A 12,687-nucleotide genomic window follows, 5' to 3' on the forward strand; every position below is an offset into this window, starting at 1 on the left:
CCTTGGTTATAGGGCGAGTGCTAGGGTTTTAAAAACATTTAATAATTTCCAAAAAGGCAATTCAGTTCTTCTTGTAGTAGGGCTATGTCTGACAGGCTAGTCTGGTACTTCAGATCTGAAGATTGTAACCAAATGAGATACTTGGTGAACCTCTGATAGTTAACCAAAGGAGGCTTACTTAACCAGAACAATAAAGGATAGTCATCAATGAAGATACAATATTAAGTTAACTGAGCACAGTTTCCTTTTGTTGGTGTTGGTCATGCCAGTGGCCTGTTGGTCAGATGCTTGAGGGAAGATCTCAGTGACTACTTGTGCCTGGCTTTTGTACTTTGGGGTCACTTCAGGGAGCTACATCAGTGGTCTGAACCTTTGGTCCTTTTAGCATACCCTTTGAAGAAAAGCTAGTTTCTTTCTTGTGTGGTAAGGCTTTTTGGTGTTGTTCACATTACATTTTTCTTGTTCTTGATCCAGAATTCTATGTCTAATGTTTGTTCAGAATACCTGTACTACTGTATTGGCATTCTAGGATGCTCATTCAACTGAATATCAAATCCTTAACAATCAGTATTTCGATCCCCTTAATTTTCTTTTGTGGATCATAGGGCCAAATTCTTTTGAATGATTATGAGTCTCCTTTAGGAGATTATAGTTTTCCATTCTTGAAAGATGGGCAGCTGAGTGGCTCAGTGGATTGAGAGCCAGGCCTAGAGACTGGAGGTCCTAGGTTCAAGTCCGGCCTCGGACACTTCCAGCTGTGGTACCTTGGGCAAGTCACTTGACCCCTACTGCCCACCCTTACCACTCCTGGGCCTAGCCCCGATGAAAAAAGGAGGAGGGTTGGGCGTGGGGCTAGCAACCCCACCCTGTAAAAACTACATCTGCTAAAGAAACTGCAACCTAAAGTAGGGGCAGCTGGGCTAGCTCAGTGGATTGAGAGCCAGGCCTAGAGACGAAAGGTCCTAGGTTCAAATCCGGGCTCAGACACTTCCCAGCTGGGTGACCCTGAGCGACCCATTGCCTACTGGTTGTGGCCCTATGCTCCTAGAATGGAGTCCCAGGATAAAAAACAAAAAAAAAAAATTCTTGAAAGAATTTGTACACTATTATCCACAAATAAGGGTCTGTAGACCCTTATCATCTGTATGAAATCTCCTTGCTTTGTGTTCTATGCTGGACATGCTCACTTTAGGCAAGAATATATATGTTTTTTATGTCTATTGGATGATAATAACCATAGACGTATTGGAAAAATTATATTTGGTACAGCTTTTAAGGAATGCTGTATTATCGTGACCTAAACTTTAAAGATGCCTTCCAGAATAAAGTTTTTGAGACAACATTTTGTTCTATGGAATCGAATGCTTTTTTTTATAATCATCAAACAGAGAGTATAGTACAAGATTAAACTTTTAAGTTGTGTACATGAGGTCTATACAATATTATTTGTGAAAGTCTGCCTGTTTCCTTCTCGTTCTTTCATTAAAAAAATGTACATCAAAGTGCGAGAAGAATTTAAATAAAACTTGACAAATCTTTTTCCATTTTTCATTAAATATTTTTCCATAATTGAATTTTTTCTGGGTTTTCTATAAATTTATCTTCTGTTGTTTTCTACCCTTTGGGAGGGAGTAGTACTGCTTATAATCTTCCACTACCTTTCCATAAAAGTTTATAAACAAATTTATATTTTAACTCTATATTGCCCTCCCCTGTCAAGGGTTTGCTAGGCATGGTGGTTTCTGGGCTCTTTTGGCCCCTTTTTGCTTTTTCTTTTGTGTCTCATCTCTTGTGAGGCTATTATTTGTCATTTTTTTGCCATTATAAATGTTCTTGTTTGGGATAATTAAGTAATCCCTTAGTACCTTCCAATTTTTGATTTGCTGTTGGGTCAAAAAATGTAAAAAAAAATCCCACAAAACCCAACATTGTTATAATATAAGAGTAAATAGGTTTTGATTGAAGACCTTGGGAACTCTGTGAATAAATGGCATGAATTTATTAATGCATGGAAACTTCGAAATTTTCTTTTTGACCTTCAGAGCCTTTTTCTTTTATTTTTTGATCCTATGCTGAATTTCAGAACAGTGATCTTCAGAAAAGGTGTTAGTATATGTTAGTGCTTGTTTATTCAATAGCCATAGAAACTATATACATTCTTTACTTCCTCTTCTTCCTTCTTATTCCCATCTCTCGCAGAAATTTCCCATGTATTTGTCATTTCAGAGTTAGAGACCCATCTCACTGTTTTTTTCCTCCCTTTTACCACCATCTTTACTAAAGGTCTTGTCCAGGGTCCTGAGAGTTTAACCTAAATTTGAAGGATATAATCTAATTATTTAGGGCTTCAGTGAGAGGGAAATATGTACTTGGAATCCCAGGAATTCTGAAAGCTTTTATTTCTAACTTCTCCAACTCCCCCTTTTAGATGAGTAAATGAGGCTGAGTCTGAGTGGTTAAGTGACTTGCCTAGGATTACACAGTTAGGAGGTGTATGAGGCAGGATTTGAACTTAGGCCTTTTTTGATGTCTATTGCTCTCTATCTACTATACCATTTAAGTGGCTTAACTTACTGAAAAAGTCACAAATGAACTACATGATATATTTAGAAAAATATATCTATTACCAGCATGCTTCTGATTTTAGTGGGCAGAAAAAATAATGTAACTGGTAGATGTTATTGAAACTTAACAAGTTTCTGACTGAATTTTCTCCTATCTCCGTTTTTCCTACTAGGAATTTCCATTTTTCACCTTGACGGCATTTCCTCCTGGATTTCTTGTGCATGTTGGAGGTGTTGTTAGTGCACGTTCTGTAAAGCTTTTGGATCGCATCCACAATCCTGGTATGTTGAAAAAAGGAAAATTGTTTTGTAAAATGTTCTGTTAAGCTTAGGTTTTGATTTTTAAAATTATTTCTCTAAATTGTATTATGCCTTTTAAGCTAAAATCCTCTAAAATAGATTTATAAGAAGTTATCATCCTAAAGATATTTCTAGCCATCTTGTTAATTTTAAATATTTTAAAAGATGACTTTTCAAACAAAATTTTAAAAATACATTCAGTTATCTTGGATTAAATTTTGACTAAGAAGGTACTTTGAGGTTGACCCTTAAGGTTGGCATTTTTGAAGCTAGAAAGATAAAATCTTGCCTTTAGGTATCTAGCCACAATTATCATTATTAGTTCCTCTTGTGTTGCAATTAATATTTATGAATTGCATATTTAAGCTTCTATTTAAAGAGGTATATTTAATAATTAAATTGGAAAATTTATATATTTAGTATGATTAAGAATTTTCAAAACATTTATAATATTTCTTAGGTGCTCATGTTTCTTGTACACAGCAATTCATTTATGTAAAGATACAAAGAATTTTATGTTTTCCTTCATAGTCTTTGGTCATAATTATCAAGGTACAAAGGAAGTAGGTAGCCAAGTTTTAGTAATTCTAGGAACTTGAATTAGACATTAACAGGGAAGTTTTCTAAATTATAAACTAGTAAAATATAGAATAATTACCTTCCTGAACAGTAACCTCCAATTTTTCTGAATTTTAACATTCTAAGTGGAATATTATTTTTCTGTTATTGATTTGATGTATGATCTTGCCCAAGTTAAACCTTTTTGTGATGTGATGTCAGTATTATATATATCTACATATGGGTAGCACTTGGTGTATATTTTATTAACTATTTCCTTATTTGTTTTTGTTTTTTTTACTTGTCAATTCTCATAGCCTCTCCATGAGCACACATACTGACACCATAAAAAAGTAAAGTGTTTTGAAGCTCTCAGGTGAAAAGCACAATATACATATTAGTTTTGTTTTGTTTTTCTCTCTTCCCAGAGCCATTAAAATCCTTTTTGCTTGATGTCTTGGTATTTGGAGATAAATTAGTAGCAATTCACTGTTATTTGGGTTATTTTTAATTACAGAGAAGCTAAGTAAAAATACCTAGAAAAATCCTATACATGTAAATTTCTGTATTGGGCATTGGAGTTCTGAAAAATGGTTTCAGAGAAGTGATATTTACTTTGGGTGTGCATGCACGAGCCAGGATTATTCAGCTTTCAAGGTTGGCAGCTGCATCTTTTTAAAGCATCAGTTTTCTCTTCCCACCTACCCCCTTCTCTTTGTTCTCTTTTTCCTCTCCTCTTTTTTCTAGTTAAAATGTAGTTTCATAGTGTTATAACTGGAAGAAAGATTAAAGATCATTATTTGATCTTTCTTTAAGTAGTGCTAAGTATTTGTTGTAACGTGTAGAAAATCCAGTTTAATAATTTATCATATTACTACCTCTTAAAGAGCTTGATACTTCTCTTTTTATAGTAAACTCCAAATCTGTTTTTTGCTGTCTTTCTATATTTGGAAAAAGCAATGGAAATCTGAGTTTAGGAGATCTTATAAAACTTACTGTGACCACTGGCTAGTCACTAAGTATATCGACATGAAAAGTTTGACTTCAACATTTTGTTAAATAACTTTTGCCACCCAGTCACAGAGAAACTATAAGAATGTTTTTGCGTATACATGCAAGTTTGATTGGAACCATATATAAGCTAAAAATAATTGTTTTAATGTTTTACCATTCTGTGCTCTGATTCAAGTTGTAGAGTCTGAGAGAGCAACTTATGTGTATAATAGATGCTTAAGTGAAAGTATTATGTTTATAGCATCAGTCCAATTCAAGAAGTGTTTATTGTCTCTTGTGTGAAAGACACTTGTGTGTCTGAATCCTGGGTTTGTTTGTTTTGAAAATAGAATAACTCTCACTAGCCTCTCCATCCAGTGAGAGTGAATAGATTAAAAAAAAAATAAAACTTCAATTAGGTTTTTAGTTAAAAACCCACCAAGTGGAATTTAAGTATATCTATATTTCTAATCATTGCCCTGGTTTCTATGAATGTGATTTTGATTAAAATGTGAGGTTTATTTAAGCCATGAAGACATTTACTATATATTATTAAATAGAACTCATAAAAGAAGGCTAGTAAATTGAATTTTAAATAATTACCAATAATACTGAAATTATTCCATTTTCATAAAAATTTTAAAAAGTAAGATTATAATATTCTTGATTATATGAATTTATACCATGATAATAACATTACAGGAGAAACTGATGGTAGATTGAGATGCATGGGCTTATTTTTAACAGGTGCTCTGTTTGCACTCTCAAATTAATTTTTCAGAATTTTTACTTTTTGATTTGTCTTGACCAGGGAAGATTGGGAATTATTTCAGAGGCAGTACTTAAGGGAAGGTTTTTTTCTGAAGTGATTTTGGAGGTATTTTATTACCCTTCCTGTTCTCTACCACTCCCTTCCTCATCCATTAGATATTAAGAGAGAGGAAAATCTTGATTAAAAATAAGTCTTTAAGAATGTGAAGCCAAGGGGAAAATGAGGTGGTTTTGAATATTAAGGTATTCCTTCTAGGTGATAGATTTTTAGATTGCTATAGCATGCGCCTTTTCCCCTTTCTATTTCAACTTCTTATTAACTTTACTGTCTGTCTTTCCAGTTCCTGTGGAATGGTGTTGTCAATTATGTTCTTGTTTGTAGTGTTTTATTTTCTACTATTCTGCTCCTAAAACTGATCTACTAATTTGATGTTTTGAACTCAGCCTTTGTCGGAATTATGGGTAACACAAGATCTTACAAACTGCTAGACTGGAATAGTTTCAATTCAGGTATTTTATTAGTCATTCAGTACTACATATGCTGACAAAAATTATGGCAGCTCAGTGAAGTTTTTAGAAATATTTTGATTAATTAGGTGTAGTGCAAATTCAATTTTGTTAATTTTGCAATATAGATATATGCACATATATACACATTGCCTATAACTTCAATAATGCAAGGATTAGAATCTATTATCCATTAGTAAAAATCTATTAACTAATTTTATTCTGAAAAGATTGGGCCTTTCATGTTATTATTTTAGGCCTAAATTAGGATTATTTGTCTATTTGTTTGATTATTTTATAAATACTATCACGTTTTCAAATAAGTAAAAAAATGAGGGGATATAAAAATAATTTATTTGAAAATCCCTATGTAATTTAACCCAGCTCAAACTCAATCAATAAGATTGCCAATAAAAGTTGAATTGATTCTTTCATATGAATTAACTAGAAACCAGGAAACATTTAAACTGTTGAGTTCTTAAATGTACAATTTTCAGAATAGCATCCTTAAATTATATTCAATGAAATTTGGGGTGTTCTCTACATCTAGTATATGATTCTTTAAAAACATAAGTTTAGGCATATATTAAAAATGTCATATGCTTGAATTTTTATGCTCTAAAGTAGGATATAAAACAGACTTAAAATTATTTGCTTTTACTATATCAAATGTTCTTTGCAACATCAAAAAATTAAACACCTTAAGAAGTTTGGTTACTATTCCAGAGGTAATCAGAAGTTTGAGGAATCAGGAATAGAAATACTGTAGAATTCTTCTGTATTCCTTTTACTTTTTTTTTCTTCCTGTGAATGTGGAGGTCCCTCTTTCCTTTTCAAGAAGTTTTACATAGGAACATATTATTGAATGACAGTAAAAATCTGTCCTGTAGTTTAAAGGTAAATTAATAGAAGAAAAATAACTTCACAGTTGATATTATTTAGAATAAAAATGAATGTATTTTTTTGTACTTCATCTTTAGTAAAATTTATTTAAATATTTGTTAGTTCATTTAATGCTTAAAATAGAACATTTTTATTTTCCATTTTTTTCTTAGAAGATATGAGGTAATATATCATATGCCATAATTACGTTTCATAAATTGGTATTGTACCTACAGATTTTAAGTAGTTTTTTAGTTTCATATGTCATACAATGTAACAGTGAAAATTTTCATATGGAATATTAGAATATGTCCCATAATCTTTTCTATATTGAAGAGTGTTTTTTTTCATCTTAGGAGTCCAGGATTCAAATCTGAAGTAAGTAATGCATGTATGACTTGTAGGCTACACAGATTGCCTATTCATCATGCAGATTTGCCTAAATTCAGTCTAGTAGGAGATCTGTGATCAGGTATAACTTGCAAACCTAGACTGCATTTTCATTGGCAAATCTTTAGGAAAATGATTTCCTGTCTGAGTTTTTGCCAGCATGCTCTCACTTCGATATAGCATAAAATAGGTAAATACCTTTTAGTTAGATGGCATTTTCTGATTTAAAAACTTAAGGTTTCATTAGAAAGAGTTTTATTCAAGGTCATCCTGAATGAAATATTAATGAGGAATTTAAAATATGAAACTGAATTTATTTTGTAATGATCAATTAGAATATGCTGTTTTAAAACATGAGGCAGTGTGATTTGGTGGAAAGAGTGCTTATTAAAGTAGGAGAAAGAAGACTTGAATTCTCTTCTCAACTTTACCTCTCATTGGCCTGGGATCTTGAGGCTCCTTTAACCTCAAATTTCCTTTTCTGTAAAATGGATATATTCTCTTTCCTATGTGTCTCACTGGCATGTTTTAAGAAGCAAAGGAAATAATTTTTGTGAAAATGCTGTGGCTACATTTATGAGACAACTTTTTTTTTTCTTGGTGCATTGCAAAATAGCTTTAAAAATAAGACTTTTAAAATAATTTACTGTATCTTTTAAAGCAGTTTAAGAGATAAAAACATGAGCACTGAATTTGAAATCATGACCTGTTTTGGAATCCCATCTCTGCTACAACACTGTGACCTTGGGAGAGTCGATCTGGGTCTCAGTTTCTTTAGTAAGATTAGGATGTTGGATTAGATGTTGTTTGAGATCCCTTCTGTCTCTAAGGTCTATAATCATATGATCTGTATAAGTTTAGAGAAAAAAATCTTCAATGAATTACTTAAGAACTTATACTCTATAGATTAAGAAACATAGAAAATCAGTTAAGACAAGTTCACTTAGAGAAGTCGGGGATTGGTTTTTAATTAGCAAACTCCCCAAGGGCTCAGAATGAGCTATAAAGGTACATCACATTGAAGCAGAATTTTGTATGTATTTATCAGTCTGTCCTTTGCGTGTTAGAGAACAAGTACTGATCTGATAATTACAAATTATTTTATCCCATAATTTCCCCATTGAAATAACACCCAGATCATCAGACCTTTTTCTCCCGTCAAATACTGGGAATAACTGAGTTTTGTGAGATTGATAGAATTTTAGATCTAGAATGCATTATAAAGGTCCCATAATAAATCCCCTTCCTTTTTATGTAAGATAAAACTGAAGAGAGTTGAACATGACCTTCAGAATTCTGAAGCATCTGATGAGGAAATATGATTAGAAATTTGTTTCACATTGAAGAGGAGAACTTTGAAGGTACAAGAAGATGATGAGGACAGTGAGAAGTGGGACCAGGGAGAAACAATTTGTAGATATTAAGAATCAGTAATAATTTAAAGAGCTAGAATTTAAGAGCTAGAAAATCTGGCAAGAACCAAGTTGACTGGTATTTGTAATGAAGGTTTTTGGACAAGTATGGTGGTCTTTTCAGCTGTGATGGCATTTGATAAAGTAGACAGAAAGGAAACTTTCTCTGTAAAAATTTAATTTATGCTAGTCTTAAAGATATCAAGAGGGAAAATGGGAGTAATATAGAACTTGTGAGGAAAATGGTTAGAGTAAGGAATATATTTTACCATTTAAAAACCTATGAATGAAACTCAGTAATCAAATACCTTTAAAGCAAATGAGACAAATATAATTTGATAGAGTAAATAGAATCTAAATGGGAGATTCAAAATGATGAGTTTTAAAAGATAACTTATTTTAATCTTTACATAGAAAGAATCTCTTGACTTAAGTCTTTTATAAAACTTTCTACTGAGTTGGTGATGTGCTCAGAAAAATACAAAGTAATTTTTTTAATCATCCTACGAAAAATATATGTAGATCAATCTGCCAAAAGTTCATATAAATTTATAATTTTCAATATTTTTGCCTTTGCTTTGTGTCAGATTTTTGGAATATGTCCCATATTCCTATAGATAAAAGGAATTAACTGCCATCAGGAAAACAAATGCTAATGGATTTTAATTTCAGTTAAAAGAATTAATAATTAATAGTGTTCCTGGAAGTTTTCCTAAATAAACCTTGTAGTAATCTAGTTTTCACTTGCTAAAGAATGGCACATTTCTAGCAACAGATTTTAGAAACATCTGAATGAGATGAGGAAAAACCTTAAATTTTGTTAGTATTCATAATAAAATATGTTAGAGGCTGCTTGGATGTTTATCTCTATAGATAACCATATTTATGGAAAGTTTTCTCTGAGTTTCTTTTAATTTCTTACTAGTATAATTTTTTATTGGGTACAAAATCTCTTGAGATTTTTGTGATTCCTAATGATTTCATCTGCTTTCCTTTTCCCCATTCCATCATTAGTTTATAATAACTCCACTAATATTGCAAATTGAAATTTCTTTTTTTTTTGGGAAAAACTGCAGAAAAGAAGGAATGTAATTTAATGTCTTTTCTGGAAGCAGAATTTCTCTCTCTTTCTCCACATAAGTGATATGATGGGATAGGTTAGCTTGCTTCTGTAGGTTCTGTTTTTGGTGTTGAACCTTTTCTTCCTTCTCTTTTGTCTTCTAATCTGGAGAGGGAGAGAAAATATCAGGATAGGAAGCTAGGTAGAGTCTAGGACCTGACAGAAATAGGGTTAAGATGAAACTTTTGAGTATTTCAGTGGAGGAAAAAGCCCAAACAAAGGTTTGAGATTCAATTTTTTGATATTCAATGATTCAGTAAGAACAACTAACCCAGGTGGAGAGGGTACAAAGGGAGGAGGATTCAGTTTTTGAGCCCAAAGTCTTTTCTCTCTCAGAATCCATCCATCAAGTTAACAAGAAGCAGAATGCAATGGCCTTAGTACAGCAGTAGCATAGTTATTTATTTATTTAAAGCCCTACTGTATGGAAGGCCGCGTTAGGGTTGATTATGAAATATAGCCAAAAATGATTATAACACTAGGTGGCCTGTTTCTTTATTAAGTGGAGAGAACAATATTCCTTTTTCCTCCCTTATCAAGTAGTTTTGTTAAGAATGCTTTGCAAAATGTTATAAAAATATGTCATGTTATTAAATGTGTTATGTTATTAGAAGAATTCCTCCACTAAGCTCTGTTTATAGTGTGGAATTGTTCTGAGTTCTTGAAGACAGTCAGTAATATGTCTGATAAATTCTATTAAGCTCGAAAAGTTTCATATAAAATGTGGAGTATCAGGTCTGGGTGTTTCTGAAAACACACAAATCTAAATTTATAGAGGCTTCTCAGAGTATTGCTACCAAGTGATTTTTTTTTTTGGCATAGCATCTAGTGACCAAAGTTGAGAAGCTAAAATATACTTTGATGGAGGGAAATACCTAAGCTGACAAAATCCCAGATCCTTAAGGATGCCAATATTATTAATATTATTTTATGTGTCCAGCATTGTATTAGGAGACATTGTAAAGGAAGTAAAAGACATTTAATAACAAAACTACATAGGCTATTTACTCTTGATGGAGAAACAAGGCATAGTTACTTTAAAAAACTAGCAAACAAAACAAAATAGCCATAATTAATTAATATTATTTTTAAAAACTTGTTTTTCTAAGTATAAGTTTTAAGGCAGAAGAGTAGTAAGGGCTAGACCAGGGGTCGGCAATGTATGGCTCTCGAGCCATATCTGGCTCTTTCGAGGGCCAGATGTGGCTCTTTCTGCAGGAGCCATAAAGTCAATTTTTTTTTCAGGTGCTGTTACAGGAGCTCGCACTGTGAGCACTGTACGGCTCTCATGAAATTGCATTTTAAAAAATGTGGCGTTTATGGCTCTCACGGCCAAAAAGGTTGCCAACCCCTGGACTAGACAGTTAGGGTTAAGTGATCTGTTCAGGGTCTCACAGCTGGAAGTGTCTAAGCCATATTTGAAACCAAGATGTTCTATCTCTAGGCCTGACTCTCTGTCCATTGAGCCACCTAGCCCTCAGTTAATTGGTTATCGATGGATTTGTTTTGGATTTTTTGGGACAAAATTTGTGATTTCTTGAGCCTAGGGAGCTCCTTCCCAGGGAGGAACTTCCTCTGACAATGCAGAGGGCTCATTTTCTGTAACATCCAGTCTCAGAGAGTTGCCTGTAGCACTGAGAGATTAAATTGCTTGTTGAGGGTCACAGAGCCTATATGGGTCAAAAGTGGAACTTGAACCCCAGGTCTTCTTGGCTCCAGACCCAGGCTTTTATCCACTGCAACACATTCATGTAATTGAAAAGTATTTTTTGAGTATCTACTGTAAAGCTCCATGTGGTGCGGTGTTATAGGAATTCAGTGATATGAAAGGCCTTTGCAAACTAGTAAGAGAAAGCTTTATAAAGGAGTTAGGGCTAAGGTGATGCTTAAAGGAAATACAGGATTTAGATTAGTGGCAAGAAAAAGAGAGCATTCCAACTGGAGGAATTCAAGTGAACATAGGCCAGGGTTTAAAAGTGAGCATGGCTTTATGTAGAAGGCAAAGAGAAGAGCAATTTAAATGAGCAATACAGAAGGTTGATGTAAGTGTCTGGGTAAAAGAACTTAGGTAGGGAAGAGCCCGTGTAACAGAAAGCTCAGATAGTGATTGAGGAATTTGAGATGATTGATGATTGTCACAGGCATTTGGGTTTGTAAAGAAGCCATTACCAGGTGAACAGCCTAAGGTTGAAGCATTTAGTAGATGTGCCAGACATCAATGTTTATTCCTTAAACAAAAAGCAAAATTTGTAAAAATATATTAAAATAAAGCATGCCAACTGAGTCCTATTAGTCTAATAACTAATATTCATATACATATGAATATATATTGAAAGAAGATAAAATTGAGTCCAAGATTTAAAGAAATCCCCTGAAGTACAATTTGTTATCTTCTCACATTCTTCAGTTATTACTATTGCCTAGTAGAACTTATTTTGTTTAAGGAAACCCTCTTGTGGTCTTCCTTTCCCTGCCCTGAGATTGCTTATGTGCTTTTGGTAGTTTTTGCCCTGTTCCCAGTGCAAAACTCAGAAACTTTGCTTGTATTTATTTCTGTTCATTTCTTTATTTCTTTATTCATTCATTCATTCATTCATTCATTCATTCATTCATTCATTCATTCATTTATTTAAGCCCTTACCCTTCCGTCTTAGAGTCAATACTATGTGTTGGCTCCAAGGCAGAAGAGTGGTAAGGGTAGGCAGTGGGGGTCAAGTGACTTGCCCAGGGTCACACAGCTGGGAGGTGTCTGAGGCTGGATTTGAACCTAGGACCTCCTGTCTCTAGGCCTGGCTCTCAATCCACTGAGCTACCCAGCTGCCCCCTCTGTTTATTTTAATAAGAAAAACGCAGAGTAAATTTCAACTTTTCCCTCCCTATTTTTGCATCAAAGAACTTTCTTTTAGTTCACAAGAGAGCTTATCTCTACTCTTTTAGTCCATAGGTACTGTCTCCTGGATTCCCTTTGCTCAGAATTTCTTTTCTACCTAACTTTTCTTTTACTCTCTTCCTTGGCATTTAAGCTCAAGTTGTAAAAATTACATACATGAGATTTTCCATTAATAACTCCAATGGCTGCTCCTGGCTTATTATAAGCCCCCTCTCACAAAGGCCTAATCATTCTTCTCTTTTTCTGGTACATTTAAAATCATATTTATATAGAAAGACTTCATATACTCAGCCTGTATTT

The 12,687-nt window shown here is 33.4% G+C and overlaps 1 protein-coding gene across 18 annotated transcripts in view; it reads left to right on the forward strand.

Annotated features, from left to right (window-relative positions):
* Positions 1–12,687, forward strand: part of C2CD5 (C2 calcium dependent domain containing 5) — a 138,932-nt gene that overhangs the window by 48,949 nt on the left and 77,296 nt on the right. For 14 of the 18 annotated variants that reach the window (XM_044679335.1, XM_044679333.1, XM_044679336.1 and 11 more), the window contains one exon: positions 2,738–2,846. In XM_044679335.1, the coding sequence (XP_044535270.1) occupies positions 2,738–2,846 (109 nt within the window). Of the gene's footprint in view, positions 1–2,737; positions 2,847–5,630; positions 5,697–12,687 lie in introns of all 18 variants that reach the window. The other 4 variants (XM_044679331.1, XM_044679334.1, XM_044679340.1 and 1 more) reach the window with 1 other exon arrangement.

The sequence above is a fragment of the Gracilinanus agilis genome, chromosome 5 (assembly GCF_016433145.1).
Source record: "Gracilinanus agilis isolate LMUSP501 chromosome 5, AgileGrace, whole genome shotgun sequence".
Classification (NCBI taxonomy): domain Eukaryota; kingdom Metazoa; phylum Chordata; class Mammalia; order Didelphimorphia; family Didelphidae; genus Gracilinanus; species Gracilinanus agilis.